At 36.7% G+C, this 19,819-nt stretch overlaps 1 protein-coding gene across 1 annotated transcript; it reads left to right on the top strand.

Annotated features, from left to right (window-relative positions):
- Positions 1-1,138: 1,138 nt before the first annotated feature.
- LOC121258544 (copper-transporting ATPase PAA1, chloroplastic) lies at positions 1,139-19,404 on the top strand. Its single transcript, XM_041160080.1, has 18 exons — positions 1,139-1,307; positions 1,341-1,807; positions 1,925-1,978; positions 2,804-2,957; positions 3,880-3,954; positions 4,142-4,419; positions 4,568-4,798; positions 4,997-5,095; positions 5,299-5,448; positions 5,757-5,903; positions 7,433-7,483; positions 7,578-7,750; positions 8,364-8,496; positions 14,052-14,149; positions 15,228-15,468; positions 15,883-16,086; positions 16,960-17,040; positions 18,783-19,404. Exons 2-18 carry the CDS (start codon positions 1,406-1,408, stop codon positions 19,044-19,046), a joined length of 2,835 nt encoding a protein of 944 aa, XP_041016014.1. The 5' UTR covers positions 1,139-1,307; positions 1,341-1,405; the 3' UTR covers positions 19,047-19,404.
- The last annotated feature ends 415 nt before the right edge of the window (positions 19,405-19,819 follow it).

Raw genomic sequence — 19,819 nt, 5'->3', positions numbered from 1 at the left:
TTTAGAATGCTTCTTTTTGGCCTAAGATTATAAGCTATAAATAAACTATATATTTTAGATGGGCAGTGGCAATATTCTTTTTTAATAGAAATTGTATCATTCATTCAATAGAGTAATTTACACCTATGATGAGATATATTTTGAAATATTTCCATATCACATGTGATATCATAAACTAAAATAATACATTTAAAACTCTACTAGTATACTATTTTTTTTTGTGACTAGTCTGTTATTCACTATTGCTTATACTCTCTACAAAAAAAGTCCAAGAGACAACATTTTCTGCCTAACAGAGACTCAACCTCACCCTTCATAAAAAGAGAGAACTCAATCTCTACAGACAAACGTTCGAGAGAATAACTCTTTCTTATTTTAATTAACAATAAGGAAACAAAAAATGAAAGTAATAAAATAGATACGAAAAATGACGGATAAAGTTTGGACCAACTCCAGTAGACTTCATAATTTGTGACGGCCCATGAAGACAACATACTTGTTTTTTTTAGCCACAAAGGTTAGATCTGGAAGGTGTAGTGGTAGCGAATTCGATGATCTGATGCGTGTGTCGAGAAGACCTGCTAAAAAGGATGGTGCATAAGGACCACGCGCGGTGATTTTTACAAAACCATCACTTTCATCAGAACGATTTTCGACCTGTGAATCTTTTTGTGCCGCGCGTGTCTCTTAGGAGTTGTCTGAAAACTGTAGATCTGTTTTTTTCGACCTTAAATAAAGCAAAATAAAATTAGGTAAAAAAAATCTTGATAGATAAAGTAGGTGAATGGAGGATGGAGAGGAAGGAGAAGGAAGATGATGCCTCCTCCCCCTCATGTGAAAATCAGATCTGAAGTCATTGATTTTTTATGAGAGAGATTACATAAAAATAATCTCATAAATTGACATGACTTTATGTGATTTATCAGATATATTTTATAATAAAATTAATTTTATAATGTGACAAACGCCACTAGTTTATGAGACATTACAACTTTTGTACAATTATTTTGTTGCTAGGATATTTCTCCACAATTAATTGCATTTAAAATTGAGGGTTATATACATACATATTATATATATATATATTAATTATTGTAAAATATATATCACAAAAATATAATGAACCACTCCGGGGTTAGCCATATGGAGGAGACCAGACAGGCGGAGTGAAGGGAGAAGCTCCTACGTACGTCTGCCATGTATAGGTGGCGTGCTGTCCGGTGAAGGGTAATTTCGTAAACTTGAACCTAGGCTTGATCACAATAAGCTTGGAAAGCTCCAAGTTTGACCGTTCGCTAACTCCCGCTTCAGTCCCATATGGCAACTTGTATTCCAACGTCTAAGTAGAATTGAACGACGCTTGCTACTCTCTCTCTCTCTCGCTCTCTCTCTCTCTCTCTCTCCGATGGAGTCCGCATTACCCGTAACTACGACGACAATTGCGCTTTTCGCCGTCTCAAAATCCCTCAGCCGCCATCGCTTATGCGGGTATCCTCTTAGTCAGTTGCTTCCTTGGCCACTCCCGACTCGCCGACTCAAATGCAGTCGTGGTTTAGTTCCCTCGTCTCCGAGGAGCCTGCACGCTGCGGCGGTGATACCTCCTATACGACGCCGTCCAAAGTGCTTCTCGAGCCCCGCTGCTTCCTTTGCGTCTGGCGGTGGGAGCGATGGCGGTTTCGGAGGAGGTAGCAGAGGCGGTGGCGGTGAAAATGGATCAGGCGGCGGGGATGCGAAGGGGAATTTGGTTGCTGGAGGGGCCGAGGTGGTCTCGGCACTCTCGCCTGATGTGATTATACTCGATGTCGGAGTATGTACTCTCTCTCGTTTAATTTAATTTTTCATCTTCTGCTATAAACTTGGTTAATTGGTTATTTATATAAAAAAAACTTGTTTAATTGGTTTTATTTCTGTACGTATATGGCAGGGAATGACATGTGGGGGATGTGCAGCTAGTGTGAAAAGAATTCTAGAAAATCAAGTAAGTTTTTCCTTTTTGTTTATTTTTTCTTTGGTTGAATCTCATTCTGATTCTTTATCGATTTCTATGCAAAATGGGATAGCTTTTTGAGTTATTGACAGAGGATGTTTGGCGAGGTTTGCTAAGTTGAAGATTTTTTTCTTACCAACGTGTATCGCAAAAACCAAATCTCTTGTTCTGAATTAATGAGGTTTGTACATCCGCGACAATAGATAAAAGGAGTTTTATAAAAAGTCAGCATTTTGTGGTATCAAAATGGAATTGAGATTTATTTCAAATTCTGGCGCCTGCGGATTCTAAAAAATGGGTTTCTTTGACTGTGGAACTGTACTTTGGGTTTAGAGTTGAAAGCCCTCTAGCACTGGAAAACCAAGTTGTGGAGAAAATATGGAGATTCTTTTAACAGAAGAAAGAAAAAAGTAGCAGCATAGGATAAAACTCAACTATGGGCAAATGTTGGTGAAATCTGCCATTAAATAAGGGAGAGTAAACATCAATGGAAATCACCAACGATGGATGAACCTATACATAGAACCCTACAATGATTCTCTCACATCCCAACCTGAACTACAACCACCCAATTCGCCCGCATGTTGCTATGTTACAACCCCTCACTCTTCAGCCATTCATACAGCATGTGCCGCACTTTCACTCTCAAGGTGTCCATCACGTGCACAAACGTGTGATGAGATCCTCAATATATTTGAGCATCTATAATTAATTCTTCTTGAATTTTCCTTCTCCCATCTCTTTTTCATGTGCAAGAACTTTGCCCCGTTCTGCTAACTAAATCTGTACAATCCAATTTATTACAATTTTGGACAGCCGCAAGTGTCATCTGCTAGTGTGAACCTGACGACAGAGACAGCTGTAGTATGGCCTGTATTGGAAGCCACAATCTCACAGAACTGGCAACAACATTTAGGGGAGGCACTAGCAAATCATTTAACTAGCTGTGGTTTTAAGTCTAACCTTCGAGGTAAGAATATCATTATACATAATGACCACCATCTTTGTTATTATTGTCACTGCTTTTTTTGTCATAATTATCATCATCATTATCATCTTTGTTGTCATGGTCATCTTAATTATGACCTACGTTTGACAGTTAGTTAATAATTCTTGTAAAAAAAAGTTGTAGGATTACATAGTTACTCTTTTTCTGTCTTTTGCTTTACTTTTTTCCAGGCAACTTTGAACCTATATATAATACAGTAATTGCACCCAAGGTTTGCATAATTGAGCCAATATCCATGGGTGTGTATGCTTATGCTCTATTAATTACAGTATTTGAGCAAAGGGCTCACAGATCCTGATTTCTCAAAATCACATTTGGTGTAATACCTCAAATTGTGTGTAGGAAGGTGGTTAATCAAGTCTCACATTGCTTGGTAAGGAGAAGTTTTTGCACTTTATAATGAATTTCAAAGGGCTCTAATTATAACATTGATTAGTCTTTTTGGATTATTGGCCTAGATGTGGCTTGGGCTTTCTTTGTGTCATAAAAAATGGTCTCAAAGCTAATCCCAACTTCTGTGAGACTTGAGCTATGCTACCTATGATGGAATGGAATAGCCTGACGAGGACGTCAAGGATTCAAGGGGCCAGATTGCAATACCCCAGATTGTGTATAGGAAGATGGTGAATGGGATCCCACATTGCTTGGGAATGAGAATATTTTGCACTTTATAATGAATTTTAAGGGGCTCCAATTGTTATATTGACTAATCCTTTTGGAATATGGGTCCAAATGTGGCTTGATCCTTCATTGGATCGTTATATCTTCCAAAAATTTCTTGTATATTTTTGGAGTGGCCAGAAGTATGAAGTCAATGCATCCTAGATGGAGCTGAACTGATTTGTAATTTTTTATGACTGCTTGGCTGCTTCTATATGTGCAGATTCAGGAAGAGACAATTTCTTCAAAGTCTTTGAAAAGAAAATGGAAGAAAAGCATTATCGCTTAAAACAAAGTGGTAAAAATCTTGTTACAACTTTATCCTTTAGAGGTTGTGAATCATAGTTTGTTATGTTTCTATCCTGGCAGCGGAAGATTTTATTTTCTATCAAAAAGTTTGTTATGTTTCTATAGGGCATTATGTTAATAAGCTGTATTAAACTTTCATTTGGGAAATATGACACTGAATTCTTATGCTTCTTTAGGTTCTGAGCTTGCTGTTTCCTGGGCTTTATGTGCTGTCTGCCTCTTTGGTCATCTGTCTCATTTCTTGGGAGCCAAGGCTTCGTGGATCCATGCATTTCATTCCACTGGATTCCATCTGTCCTTGTCTTTATTTACACTTCTCGGTCCTGGGCGTCAACTCATCCTTGATGGTGTGAAAAGCCTTTTTAAAGGTGCTCCAAACATGAACACGTTAGTTGGTCTTGGGGCTCTGTCATCATTTTCAGTCAGTACATTAGCTGTCCTAATACCAAAACTGGTATACTTCAATCCTTATCTCTAATATGGCTGTGCTTCCATCAATAACTCAATCTGCATATATATAAAAAAAAAAATATATGGTCTCTGTACTGTATCATACAGCTCAATGGATGCTGTAGCCTGTTTAATCGATAGTCTATATGCAGGGTTGGAAGGCTTTCTTTGAAGAACCTATTATGTTAATAGCATTTGTATTGTTAGGAAGGAATCTTGAACAGAGAGCTAAAATTAAAGCAACCAGTGATATGACTGGACTTCTCAGGATTTTACCATCAAAAGCCAGGCTTCTTGTCAACGGTGCAAAAGAGTTGGGCCCAACAGTTGAAGTTCCTTGTAACAGTCTCTCTGTCGGAGACCATATTGTCATACTTCCTGGAGTATGTAAAATGAACCCTGGCTTCCATTAAATTGGTTTTCAATTCTTGATTTGTTTTTTCCCAACTTGTGGTGTAAAAGTTAATACAGCTGGTTGCCAACCATATCCTGCTTAAATTAATAAACTATAGTAAGAATTCATCATTTCTCCCTGAAGCTATTATATGAAGCCTTTAATACATATTCTTACATTATTTTAGGACCGTGTTCCAGCGGATGGAATAGTCAGGGCTGGTAGAAGTACCATTGACGAGTCTAGTTTCACAGGGGAGCCACTGCCAGTGATCAAATTGCCTGGGGTATTGCTATTTCTTTGAATATAGCTCTTTCTTATTCTCAACATTCAATTGCGGTCTGGTAGCAATGTTACAAAGTTGTGTGCTTATTACCTAGGCAATAAGCCTTTTGGTTTTGGCTACGTGGAATATTACCTATTTAGTGATGAAGAAGGTGTAGCTATTTCCATATTATTGTATTATAGTGCATCTTATTCCTGTGCCAGAGTCAAGTTGCAGCTGGAAGTATAAATCTTAATGGAACTATTACAGTTGAAGTGCGGAGACCAGGTGGCGAGACTGCTATGGGAGACATTTTTCGTTTGGTGGAAGAAGCACAAAGTAGGGAAGCTCCTGTACAGCGGTTAGCAGACAAGGTTCTCTCAGAATCTTGTACAACTTTTAGATATATTATTGTCTAGTGATTCTAAAAAGGAGAATCTTGTCATGTGCTACCCTTGAGTCTTTCTAATAAATATATTTAACCTCATTTATATTCTCCACCATCTTATTGCTTACTGGTGGGAGTTTTCGACATATGTATTGTGTTTTTTTTTTTTTTTTTTTAACTTGTCCTCTCCTGTCTTTGAATCAACAGTTTTAGAGTTAATTATATTTCATGTGTAGTAGTGGTTAATTACATTATACAAGATGCCTATCTATAATTTTTTCCTTGGTTCAACAGGTTTCTGGGCACTTCACTTATGGAGTAATGGCGCTCTCTGCTGCTACATTTATGTTCTGGAGTCTGTTTGGTGCACATGTTCTACCTGCTGCTTTTAATCAAAGAAATTTGGTTTCATTGGCACTGCAGCTCTCTTGCAGTGTTCTGGTATGATGCTTGGAATTTGTATGTACACTTGAGTATTCCTATGAATGTTTTGTTGTATTGTGTAAGCTCTTATACTTTCTTGCTCCAATATTCCCCATATGGCTATTCTGATATAGTACTCTTTAAAATGGCTGCACAACATATTATTTCCTTGCTTTAGCTGCACCAAGTGTGTATAATTTGAACTATTTCTTATTTTTTCTCAACATTATTTGGCGAAAAATTAACTACTTGCTTTTTACTTGCCTCTGTGGTTCAATGAAGGTACTCAATGAAGTTGGGTTTAATAAATGCAACCAAGTAAGAAAACACAATCAGTTAAATATTTCTTTACGAGAGTTTTGTTGAAAAAACTCTGATCTGCAGAATGTATACTGTTCAAGCTACATTTTCTTCTATTTGAAAATTGGCATTTGAAACTCAACAACGCACCACCTATTTCTGATACTCAGCTGCAGTACAACTAAAAGAACAATAAAGTTTGATTTTTCTCACCAATAAAAAAATGTTATCCTTCTCTCTTTTTCTTTTTCTAGTTAGGTGATCTTCTTGTATACTTTCTGTGGACACAAAATCTTTGGTAACATAAAAAAAGTGCATTTGTTATCCAGGATGCTTGTAAAAATGACTTAAAATATATTTTTTATTTTCCAACCATACAAATGGTTTTGGTGCATGAAAACAAACACTAAACCGAAAAGAGTTATATATCAGTTATATAGACTAACACAGACAAACTTGGATTACCTTATACCCTCTTCCAGATTTTGGGGAACTTCTTCCTGACACCCAGTATCTGTGTTAAGACATCAAACTCGTGTCCATGACCACATCTTATAGAGTCATATACAAAACATATGGAAACATCAAATTTTGCCATAACCTTTCTTTTTTATTGCAAGTTGTAGAGCTTAACAAAAAAAGGAGACTTCCTAGAGTGCTTTTCATAAATAATTACGTAGTTTTTAGTAGAATCTCCGCTAAGATGTTAGGGTGGGTTTGGATAGACAGTACATATGAGATGAGATGAGATGTTTTGTTGAAAGTTGAATAAAATATTGTTATAATATAATTTTTTAGTATTATTTTTATTTTGGAATTTGAAAAGTTGAATTGTTTATTATATTTTTGTATGAGAATTTGGGAAAGTTGTAATGATGAAATGAGATGAGATGAGATGTTTTGTGTATCCAAACCCACCCTAGTCATCATTATTCCCTTACATGTATTATTATTTGGACAACTCGTATCAACCCATCTAATTTGTAATGAAAATGTAAGCTGAAATAAAAAGATCATTTCAGGGCTTCAATGCATGGCCCTAGCAGACTGGTCCGATGTTCCTTGCCCAATCAAATATAATAAGTAATTTTTTTCTTTTGGGCCTGAACCCTGGCTGTTATAAATGAGGATTTTCACAGAAAATTCCTTTAATATTTCTGCCATGTTAATTATTCTTCATTCGTGCTTAAATCCCTGCAGCCTGCTCCTTTCCTGGCCGTGGTAAACTGTTTTTCTTATTGACTCAGGTAGTTGCTTGCCCATGTGCACTAGGCTTAGCCACACCAACTGCTGTGCTGGTAATGTCCTTGCAAATGCTGTACATCATTAGATAAGAGATCAGGTTGAACTCAATGTGATATGATATTTTGTTCTTCATTGAGCATTTTCCAGGTTGGAACTTCCTTAGGGGCAACAAGAGGAATGCTTTGGCGTGGTGGAAATATCTTAGAGAAGTTTTCAATGGTGAATACTATTGTGTTTGACAAAACAGGGACACTTACCATTGGCAGACCTGTTGTGACAAAGGTCGTGACTCCTGGAGATGGGGGAAGTACAGATTCAAAGTGAGTGGTGACATTTACTCTTGGTATCAGACCATTTAAGTGGGGCACTTACTCCAACTTAATGTCTGTCATGTCTTCACTTAGACTTAGCTGCCAATTTTATGAGAAAAAGTCTATTTTGAATATGAATGTTTTCCTTAGACTGAAATGCTTTACGAGGAAACAGTTCCTATGTTTCTTATTTCTGCAAGATCAATTCAATATTGAGATCTGGAAGTTTTGAAAGGTCCGAAAATGAGTTAGAGCAGTTCAACCAAATAGAATGAACGACTCTTGTTTCTAGGAGAGGTGAAACTGCCAGGTGCTAAGAACACCCAATTACTTGTGTGAAATAGACAAACTGATTGCCACGTGATGGCTATTTTATGATTTGACTTGTATTAAATATAGTACCACACTGATCATTTCGTGTTTGAAATCTTATTAATAACAAGGTGGCCAGTGTGAATCAGAAAGGTAGTCTACAGTTTGTTTCTATAATGTTACGAAACGTTATACATTATGAGTTACTTAGATGCTCATTGATTTAAGGTGATACATATGAAAGAAAGAAAATTGCACAGATCAGTTGGTTTTGCGATTCAATAACACTGAGCTATTTGGTTTGATGTAGAGATAATTCCCATCCTACCTGGTCTGAAGTTGAGGTCCTGAAATTGGCTGCTGGTGTAGAGGCAAATACAGTTCATCCAGTTGGGAAAGCAATAGTGGAAGCTGCTCGTGCTGTTAATTGTCCGAGTGAAAAGGTAAATTGTGTTGTAGGCTGATGAATATGTATTGCATTTAGCTTGATTTTTAACTTCTTTCAAATTGTAGACCAGACATGTTCCCCATCGATGAATGGACATCTTCCACTTAGCTTTCTCTTTGAATTTCGAAATGCAACAAAGTCGATGCAATTGTTATGTAATCTTGCAAACTTATTTGATTTGCAATATCATCTAATACCCAAGAGCTTAGTATTGATTTGTGTATCAGTTTTCATTGTCTATGATAACATGAACCATAGATGCTAGAGCTCACTTTCTTTCAAGTTTAACTACTTGCATCAATGGAGAGTATTATAAAATCTCAACCTTATAGTTTTTCCATTGTTTTTAGTAGACTTATAAATGATTTTTTTATTAGTAAATAAGAATTTTATTGAAAATAGGCGAAGCCAAGTACATGGGACATATACAAGAGCCACACCTAGGCATGACTGTCTAAAGATACAAGAAAATCAATGCCATTAAAGTCTATTGCACTTGACCTATGGAATTAAGTGTGAAGAAAAAAAGTTCTAAGCTCGACCATTGTCCGGTCACAATCCTCAAAACTCCGACCATTCCACTCCATCCATATGTACCACCATAGGCAAGTCGATATCATCTTCCACACAACCATAATTTGAGAGTTATCTCGGATGCCTTGCCAGCTTGTCAAAAAGTCAACAACCCTTCTTGGCATTACCCAAAAGAGTCCCACTCTCGGAAAGATATCTTTCCTTAAGTTCCTAGCTATATCACGATTTACAATGCAATAATAGATGAGAATCTTCCTTAGATTATCTAAGGTGAGAATCTTCCCTAACGAAGTTGTCTATATAAAAAAAGAAGCTTTTTTTTTTTGGGGGGGGGGGGCTTAGTCTTCCATATGTTCTTTTATGGGAATGTTCTTGCGGAGTGTGTCATAAGACTTAGGCCCGGTTTGGATACAAGAACTGTTTCATCTCATCTCATCATTACAAATTTTTCAAATTTTCACTCAAAATATAATAAACAATTCAAAAGTTTCAAATCTCAAAACAATAATAATATAAAAAAATAATATTCTAATAATATTTTATTCAACTTTCATTTCATCTCAATTCACTATCCAAATCTCCATTTAGATGAGTTGAGATGAAAGTTGAAAGTTAAATAAAATATTATTATAATATTATTTTTTAATATTATTATTGTTGTGGGATTTGAAAAAGTTGAATTGTTTATTTTATTTTGTGTGAGAATTTGGAAACGTTGTAATGATGAGATGAGATGAGATGAGTTAAAACGCTTTTTGTATCCAAACCTCCCCATTTGGTATGACTGTACAGTAAAGTTCTCCTTCTTCTATTGCTTGGGTGATGCCCAAGAGGGTGGTATGTTGGAGAGGGCTTCTAGGAAATCGTCAAATAGCAACCGTTTGGAAGATGGTTCCTCTTTGTCTTATGTTGTGTATTTGGAATGAGAGAAATGGGCGCTGTTTTGAGAATAGAGAACGATCGGTGGAAGGGATTAGAGTTTTCTTTTTTAATACTTTGTTGCTTTGGGCTTCGGTTATTGTATTGGATGGGAATAGTCTTAATGACTTTTGTAATGTGTTTTTCAGGGTTAGCTTGTAATTATGTGTCTCTCTGTGTACACTTCTTGTGTATTTGGGCTATGCTTAATTACGTTTATTAATAAATTTCTTACTTATAAAAAAAAAAAAGTTTCCCTTCTTGTATGGTGACCACATCATCTTATCCTCTCCTTCAGTCACTCTACAATTGTGCACAAGATTGAAGAAATCTGTAAATGTGTCAATTTCCCAATCTTGGGCAGCTAAGGAAAATAATATTCCATTGGGGAGAGCCACTAGAGAGATCCATAAGCTCTACTCCTATAGCCGCCTTTCTTTGTGCATTGCTGTATAGTATTGGGTAGGCTTCTTTAAGGATTGGATCTCCACACCACAAGTCATTCTAGAATTTAATTCTAGAGTCATCCCCAACTACAAAGCGTGTTGATCGATGGAGATTGGTCTAGCCTCTTCTTATATATTTCCAAAGCCCCACCTCATGTGGTCCACTCACCTTATTCGAGCACCATCCTCCCCACAATCTACCATATTTTAAATCTATGATCACCCTCCACAAAGCTCCATTCTCTTCATGATATCTCCATAACCATTTACCAATAAGGCCTTGTTGAAAACCAACAAATTCTGAATTCCCAACCCACCTTCGCGTATAGGGGTACAAACTGTAGCCCAATTCACCAAATGAAACTTGAAGGATTTTGAGATGAAAATACAAGAAGTCTCAGGTCTATCTGGAGAAGGCTCGTCAAAAGATTCTTTTGGATTGAGGGAACAAGTGTATTTTTTTCTATTTACCAAGAATTAGCAATTGACACGGGAAGGAACTATTGAATACTTGGAATCTCACAATGATGTGTGTGTGTGTGTGTGTGTAAAATGTATTGGTATAGCTAGGCTTCATTGGGTGCCCCTTTGGGAGGGACCTTTTATTCATTACCAAAAAGAAAATGGAGTTATGACCAAACGCATTGGGCAAAGATATAAAATAAAGGGCAACTGGTTCCACAGGCCAATCTAGCATTCACTGTAACGACCCAACCCAATAATTCTAAGCTCAGAATATTGATAATTTTTATTGGGATTAAATTATATTTGATAGGCCATATTGAATGAGCCCACGATTAATAAATTATTGAGGTTGATTAGGAGTTTTAATTAGGCTCAATAACTAGGTTAAATCCCATTTATTATTTATTAAGAAGTTAGACTCCTTTTAGAATTTAAAGATCGACCATTAAAAATTTATTTTAATTTAAAATCATCACTAATTGAAGTTCCCTACACAGTTTTAGTCACTCTCAATCATACATTAAATAAACTACTAGAGTTATGTCTTTAATTTCAAACACACTAGGATTACAATTCTAGAATCTTCTTCACCTTAAAATTCCTAAACCCAACCCATACCATCCTATAAATAGAGTCTCATGCACTGTACGTGCACCTACCTCTTTAAGCCTAGACTTTTTTGTTTTGAGCTCTCTTTTTACCTTTAGCATGCCGTAGCCTCATCTCTCCCACCATGAAACACAACAAGGCCACTATCGTCTCTTCCTCTCTCCTAATCACAACCACCATCATCCCTCCATCGCACTATGATCGATTTTGTGTCAGAAATTTTATGAAGCAACACTACAAGGTAAGTAGCTTGATCATAAATTAGGATTAGTTTACGGTAGGTAGTTATATATATTATTATTAAAGCCAATTCTTTGGAAGCCAGTGTTTATGTACCACGCATGTTATGATATTTGCAAGCACGCCATTCATCATGTTTCATTCCACATATTATAGTATGTATTATGCATCTCATGTTGTAAGATACGTAAGCTTTCTTAAGATTAAGTGCAAGATAAGATCAAATTAGTTTAATTAAATGACCATTCAGATACATGGTACCAATGCAGTTTCAGGGTGGATGTCCAAGCCACAGACTCAAGTGTGGTCCACCATAGTATGCTAGAATACTATTAGCAGCTCCCCTTGCCGCCCGTGACATGGGGCCGGTGCACAACCTCGCACACAAAATTTAGTGTGTTGGCTAGTTAGATCAATTAGATAAATTAGATCAATCAGTTAATTTAGATAAATCAGTCATGCATAGCATAAGCATTTGTATGATTAGTCATGATTTTAAGCTCAACATGAAATATTTTATGAAAACCTTATGTTAAGTATGTTTACGTTATGATGAGTTTCTTACAGAATCATCGACTCATTTTAGTTTATTTTTATGTTTTTAAACCACCTCGAGTCAGAATATTTATGAAGGTAGAGTTATAGGACGAGACTTAGTCCAGAGAGGCGTGACAATGGCCTAGATCATATACATGGATTTTAAGTTATGATTTTTATGATACAGACTTTGAGAAATTTTAATAAATGCTTCCGCTTACTCTCTCTTATGATTTCAGTATTTTTAATAAAGAATAATTTTAATTATTATATAGAGTCTTTGTACATGGCACAAATATAAGAAAATATTTTTTTAAGTCAAGTTCGGTAGTAGCACTCCGGCTTCCCCAGATCTTTAAAAAAAATACGTATTTCTTAACCGTGGGGAGCGGGTGGTTACATTCACAAACTGGATAAAATCTCTCTATATCCACTATTCACCGTCCTTTGGCTTTCTTATTTTTGTTTGATTTCTTCTAATAACCGTTAACTAAACTAACTATCTTCTTATTCATAGTGTCATTCATTTTTATTAAGTCATCTTCTCTGCTTTATGCTGTCTCTTCAAACTCTTATTTAATGATCTGTTCTTTATATCCTCAACACATGCCTCAAAGGAGCAATGTCATCCTGACTACATCCAATCCATTGGATGTCGTTTGTCTTCATTGGTAACTGTTGGAATTATTTGTAGCATGTCGTTTTATTTGTCTTTACCTGAGGATTCTCTAGTCATCTTCTAATTTCTATTTCTCATCGCTCCATTATTTTCTCTCAAAACTACTATTTACGACCTTCTAAATATTATTTGCAGTGTGTCCCCACACACTATAAGTGGTACAAGTCTCACACTTCCAAAATGGTTTTTCCAACTGAATCATTGTTCTTGAGAATCAAGTTTTAAAATATCAGGCACCTACTACATACGTTTGTCTCTAATTGAGAAATATTAACTTTAAGCTTCTTTCCTGAAGCTTTATCCACCACATGCAAAGTCTTTCAAATTGCACCATGTGGCTGACACCACCAGGAGGCAACATTCCTTTTAGATATTGAATGCTATAATCCACCATAGAGGAATACTAGCTAACTGCCAGGTTCAAGATTGAGAGGTAGTGCCGTACATATGAATGGAGTTGGGGAGGACACTTAGAGTTGGAAGTTGAGCAAGCATCTGCTCGGATAAGCTGTGTGGATTAGGTGGAGAATAATTTCCTGCAGACTCTGTGGATTTGGTGGAGAATAATTTCCTGTAGACGCGCATTTGGTTTGCCAGAACTCCTAAGATCTCTTTTGTTAAGGCCCATTTTGATGATCAATAATATGCATAACTACAACACTAAGAATTGTTTTCTTGGTGTTACATGTGCAAGGATGATGAAACTGATGAACATTTGCCTGTCCCTTGTACTAATGAACATGATGGCCAATGGTTATCCCCAAATGAATGACTGAGTTATTAGAAGTTGGGGAATGGGAGAGCCTTTTGTATGGAGAACAATCCCATCATGTCTCATGTGCTGTATTTGTTTGGCTCAGATGGATTCGGTCCACTCTTCGTTTGAATCTTAATTGTCATTATTTTTTTTACCAATAAAAAAATCTTAATTGTTATTACAGGGTTCTAGAAACAGACGTTATTGTTTTCAGGACATTAAATTTTGTGTTTCTAATACATCATCCAGTCATCGTTTAATTTGAATGAATTTTGAGTCTCTTATTTATCTTTTTTCTCTAATCACCATTTTCTTTAGGGGTGGATTGTCTTTTATTTATCTATTCTAAGAAGCAATTTCTATAGGTGGTGGATGGAACATTCATGGAAGAACCTGGGTCTGGTACGGTGGCAATCATTGGGAACAAAAAGGTCTCTGTAGGCACATTGGAATGGATTCAAAGGTTTTGTAGTCCTTTATCTTTCTGTTACATGTGGCGGGGCTCCTCATACAAATATATCACCAATGATTTCCAAAACTGCATTCATGTTTAAGATTTCTGACCAATTTGAATTCAAACAAACCTCCTTCCCCTCTTAGATTTGAGGGTACTTCTGAATTTGTGTAATCGGCTTTGCAAAGTGGACAAGCATTCTGATAGATCCATAAAAAACAGTGGACAAACAAAATAGGAGGGAGGGTGGAGGTCATTCTAACTGAAGCTCTTTGACTTGTTGGTGGTTTACTGCCTGAAGAGTGGATGTTCATAAACAGCAATGGACTTGGGTGACCAGTTTTAGGTTCTTGGATTTGTTTGGGGTTGCGATATTGAAATGCGGCTTTCATGGAATTAATTCTTTGTTATGTTGTATAATCACTGAATTTCCATTAATGTTAAGTATGCATGGGAGTGATTTGGTTCTTTGCACCCCATTAATGAGAAAATTCTTATGGGGCTCTTGTCATATGTTGGATCTTTTCTTTTTCCCCACGTTATTTCTATGGGCTTCGGCTATTGTATTCAATGGGGCTAGTGTTCACAATTCTCTTGTATCATTTTCTAGTTCCTAAATTGTAATTAGGTGTTTGCTTTCGTTTACTTCTTGCATACTTGGGCTATGCCTATTTACTTTATTCAATAAAATTTTATTCTTACTTACTAAAAAAAATAAGTCAGATCTATCTGGGAGCCCGAAATCTTGGATTTGATGATTGGAGTGACAATAATATTCATCATGATAATGATCCATGTTTTACCACAGAAATGAATATGAGATATGGAGTAAACTTCTCTGACGGTCTTGTTATCTCTCTTTTTTTTTTTTTTTTTTTTTCCTGTCAAGTGAAGTCATAAAGCACACTAGCGGCGCAACCCAAGTATATGAGGAATATATGTGGATGAACACCTGGTTAAGAATGAGAATGAGAATACTTGAATGAAGCTAGAAATCACTTCTAACTGTGGGTTTTATAGGGTTGTTTTTGTGACAAGTTTTTTCAAATTTTAGTAATGTGATTTTTTTTAAAAAAAATTTCTGCAGGCATGGAGTTAATGAGAATCCATTTCAAGAAGTAGAGGATCTTAAGAATCAGTCCACTGTTTATGTTGGAGTAGATAACACTCTTGCTGGTCTCATTTATTTTGAGGATCAAATCAGGGAAGATGCGGGGTATGTAGTGGGATCTTTGTCTAGGCTGGGAATTGACATGTATATGCTCTCTGGAGACAAGAGAAGTACTGCTGAGTATGTTGCGTCTGTTATTGGTATTCCCAAAGAAAAGGTAAGAAATATTCAGTTATCCTCCACTTTAAACATTTTTGTTTACAACTAATTTCCTCTTCAAGAAGGTAAGAACCATTTTGTTTTACATTCCTTTTAATAACAATCCCGGACGCTCTGGGTTCGAAACTCCACATTCACACTCTTGGGACCATCGAATTGGGGGAATTTCTCCTTGAATCACCCAAGGTACACTTGCAAGAAACTCTTTGCCGAGGGCTTGTGGACCCCTGGGGTTAGTCGGGACTTTGTCTGTCTGGTGCCAATAGAAAATTCCTTTTAACAACACGTGTAGGTTCTCGTTTATATTTCTTTTTAACTACTACTATAGTGGGGTTGATTGTAGCGAAGTGATTAAACATGTCAACTCTCTGAATTTACATGGTTGAAAGTCATAAAGAAGCTGCAATGGCAGGTTCTATATGGAGTTAAACCTGCTGAAAAGAAGAGATTCATAGGCCAACTTCAGAGAGATCAGAAAATTGTGGCCATGGTTGGTGATGGAATCAATGATGCTGCTGCTTTGGCTTCTTCAGATATTGGAATTGCCATGGGTGGGGGTGTTGGAGCTGCTAGTGAGGTGTCTTCTATTGTGCTGTTGGGCAACAGGCTCTCACAGGTATCTTTTTTACAACATATCATTTTAAACTTCATAGCACACACTATACACACTCATAACACTATGCATGTTCTTCACAGGAATCACTTTAAAAAAAAATCCAGAAACCAAATTGCTGGGCTTTGTTTTGACTCATGTTATCAAGCTTTATTCTCTTTTCAGCTTAGAATAAAACTGACATCAAATTCTGAAATGTTTTTTGGACAGTATTGTGTACTTTGCTTAGCTGCATAACATCAACTACTAAATTCAGATATATAACAAGTATTATAGAAGGTGCGAGTCAGCACACAAGACACGAAACAAAATTGAAGTCCCTCCCCATAAGCAAAATAAGAGTGTTATTTTATTAGTTGGCTGGAATGGGATGCCTTTTTCCTTGAGCACATGGGTCACAAATCGCATGATTATAATAGCTTTTAGTAACATATTTAACTGGCAAAGTCTTTTCGTTCCCAACAGCTATCTGATTCTTAAACCTCCTAATGGTCTATGGGTTGGGTCCCAAAAAAAATGCCTCTCCTATTATGTGTATTTTGGAAAAGATGCCGCCCAGAGTAGCCCGCTCTACTTGACCGCTAGTTCATTTTCTAACTTTTTTTTTTTTCATTTTTCTATTCACATTTTTTTAATATATTTAAATATTAAAAAAAAAACACCAATACATTCAAAATAACTTCCTTAATCATTAAGTAAAAATAAAAAATAAAAAAATTTTCCCGAGCGGTAACAATAGGTGGGCAAAGTAGCTTTTTCCTTTGGAAAATTGATGTATCATGTATGTTTATCTGGCTTTCATCTTATGAGCCCTCCATGTTGATTTGGGATCTTGTGGTATTTATTGGTTGGTTCACCTAGTTCACATCCATGCAGTTGCTCGATGCTTTGGAGCTCAGCAGGCTAACCATGAAGACTGTCAAGCAAAATCTCTGGTGGGCTTTTGCGTACAATATTGTAAGTTTTTCTGCATCTTATAAGCATAGCTTTTACTTTATTATTATTTTTGAAGCAGTGAAAGTGCATATGAAATAAACACCTATGGAGAGAAGGTCAAATGCCATTTCTTGGAGCTTTTTGCCCTAGGCAAATAGAATTCTGCAGCAAAAATTGTGTTTCAGCCATCAGATCCGTTATAGGCCTAATCTCCAACCTGCCAGTTGCTAGCACAGTTTTCAACTTCTTGAACATATTTGAAGTTTACATCCTACCGCTGCAAGTATGATTCGGAAGCATCCAAAACCCTGCATAACCCACAGTGTCACTGGTCTACAATGACCAGCCCACTTGCTAGCATGAGTGAAGTCTTTATTGTGGTGTTAATGTTATAGTCATGTTTAGTTTTCAAAATGTCACGTTACAAGGTTGCGACTTTTTATTTGCTTGAAGGGTTGGGCTTAAAAGAGAATATGCATAATCAATGGCTAGGATTGTAGGGTTGCTATAGGCCAGTATATAACTGTATATATGGTTTTAGTAGTCATTTTATGCAGCTTTTGCCTATTTATTTTCAGATGTCAGACTTTTGGTATCTTTGCTGGGTCCGCAGTTCTAATTTTGTCCAATCGTTGCATGAAATGTAGCTATTTCCTGGTGCTTAAAGAGAGGCATTCTCTTTCTCTCTCTCTCCGAGTACTTGGGCTTTGATAGATCAAGTACGGCATTATTTCCTAGTCCTGACTGCACAAGCAGCTGGCTATTTTGGTAAAATTACCACATATTTATGGCATGAAACAACTCAAGCATGGGCCTAGCTTATCGATCCCTTTCCCAGATCCCACTTGAATATAGGTGTTTTCTCTTGTATACAGCCAGTGTACTTGGGCTACGCCTGCTGATATTAATAAACTTTTTACTTGCCAAAAAAAAAAAAAAATTACCATGCCTACCCCTAGAGGTGTATCGACATTAGCATATCGGTATGAACAAGTGGTCCCGTCATTCTAGTCTTACTCTCTTTTATTTTATTTTATTTTATTCTCTCTTTCTTGTCATACAAAATCACGACATAATATTATAGCTGTTTGAATACCTGCTCTACCTCAGCCAACTTAGACCTTCGAACTTGTTAAATTGAGGTCATATTGGAAGCCCTCCACTATTGAGCTACAACACAGTAGAAATGAAGTGGGATCTTAGAGTTTGAGTGCCTTGTTGATGCTTTAGTTTTGCTTTCTTCCTGATTTACTTTTTCCTTTTGACTGCCTTTTGTAATTCCAAATATTTTTCCATGTGGCAATGTGAAAACATGATGCAGATCTTCTTGTGATTGAAGTTTAATATGTTCCTAGTTATTCTCGGCTTTTTCTGCGCCCTTATCTCTTTAGCTGGAATTCCATTTTCTTTTCCTCCACAAGAAACTTGATTAAGTGGAAACTGATGCTAGCAATCTGATCCGGTAAAGTTGTGTTTTCTTGTATGGTGTGATTCATGAACTCAAGGATTGATTTACTGTTGTGTTTCTCAGTCTTCAAATTAGAAACTGTTTGGGTGTTAATTTAGTATACGAGTCTTTGCAATTTGATGTTTTGGTCTCTCTGCTCTGATTACTGACTGTCACACTGGAGCTGCCACTTTCCCTCTATATTGAGGTGCTTACCTTCGTTCACAGGATTTGGCATATGTTTCTGACATTTTACACCTTATGCTTTCTTCATTGGAAGAAAATTTGGTCTTACACCATTAGTACTTCTGCACAGGTTGGGATTCCAATTGCTGCTGGAATGTTGCTGCCGGTAACTGGGACCATGTTGACTCCATCAATTGCTGGAGCCCTCATGGGTTTGAGTTCGATTGGGGTAATGGCCAATTCATTGCTTTTGAGATTCAAATTCTCCGCAAAACAAAAACAGACACATGGTTCATATGAAAATCCCAAAATCAGTTTCGATTCTGATCCTTGCATGGATCAAAAAGAGAAAATAGAGCACCGTTATTCCGATGCTAGATGGAGAGAGAAATGATTACAGAAACACATGACAAATGGAGAGCAAGCATATCAGGATAGAGACATTGATCCCAACCTTATAGAAGGAAGGATGAAAAGAAATGAGCATCCTTTCAAATGTTGGAGGCAAGAACGATTAACTTCATTGCTTCTGTGAATACATATATCAATGTGGGACAGGATTAAAATTGTAATCATAGATTGTTTCTGGAACAACATATGTCTGGCTCACGCCTACATTAGTTCCAACATTATTCACTTGGCTGATTGATACAGCTAATGTGTTTTTGAGGGTTTACGCTGTAAGAAAACAAGGCTGGCCATATAATGCCTCTAAGGAGGTGGTTGAATTTTGGATCTGTTATCATTGGAAATGTTGTTGACTTGTGACTATCTCATCTTGTTCTATGGCTTTGTAGCCAACAGTAGAGATGACCCGAGAACATATTTTAGGCTGTTATCAATTCGAATCTTGGGTGGCTTTTTATAAAAATAGAAAATAAAGCAAGTGTCAATTTTTTCTGTTATGTATGCGCCACTACGATATGGTAGCTGCATGGTACTTGTGAGATAACAAAACACAAACACCAAGTGATAACTCAGTGTGCAAACTATGAAGATTGAAGAGTGATGCGATGCCTGGTATCCATTATTATATGCACCCCTTTTGTACAAACGCCCTGAATTTAACGCAAGGCTTGGTGCGACTCTTAAATCCCCGTCATCCTCTCATGGTGCATACTATTTTAAACACCAAAATGATGAAACCTTTGCAGGGTGTATAGAAAC

The sequence above is a fragment of the Juglans microcarpa x Juglans regia genome, chromosome 3S (assembly GCF_004785595.1).
Source record: "Juglans microcarpa x Juglans regia isolate MS1-56 chromosome 3S, Jm3101_v1.0, whole genome shotgun sequence".
Lineage (NCBI taxonomy): Eukaryota > Viridiplantae > Streptophyta > Magnoliopsida > Fagales > Juglandaceae > Juglans > Juglans microcarpa x Juglans regia.
This window is presented reverse-complemented; position numbering and strand designations above follow the sequence as displayed.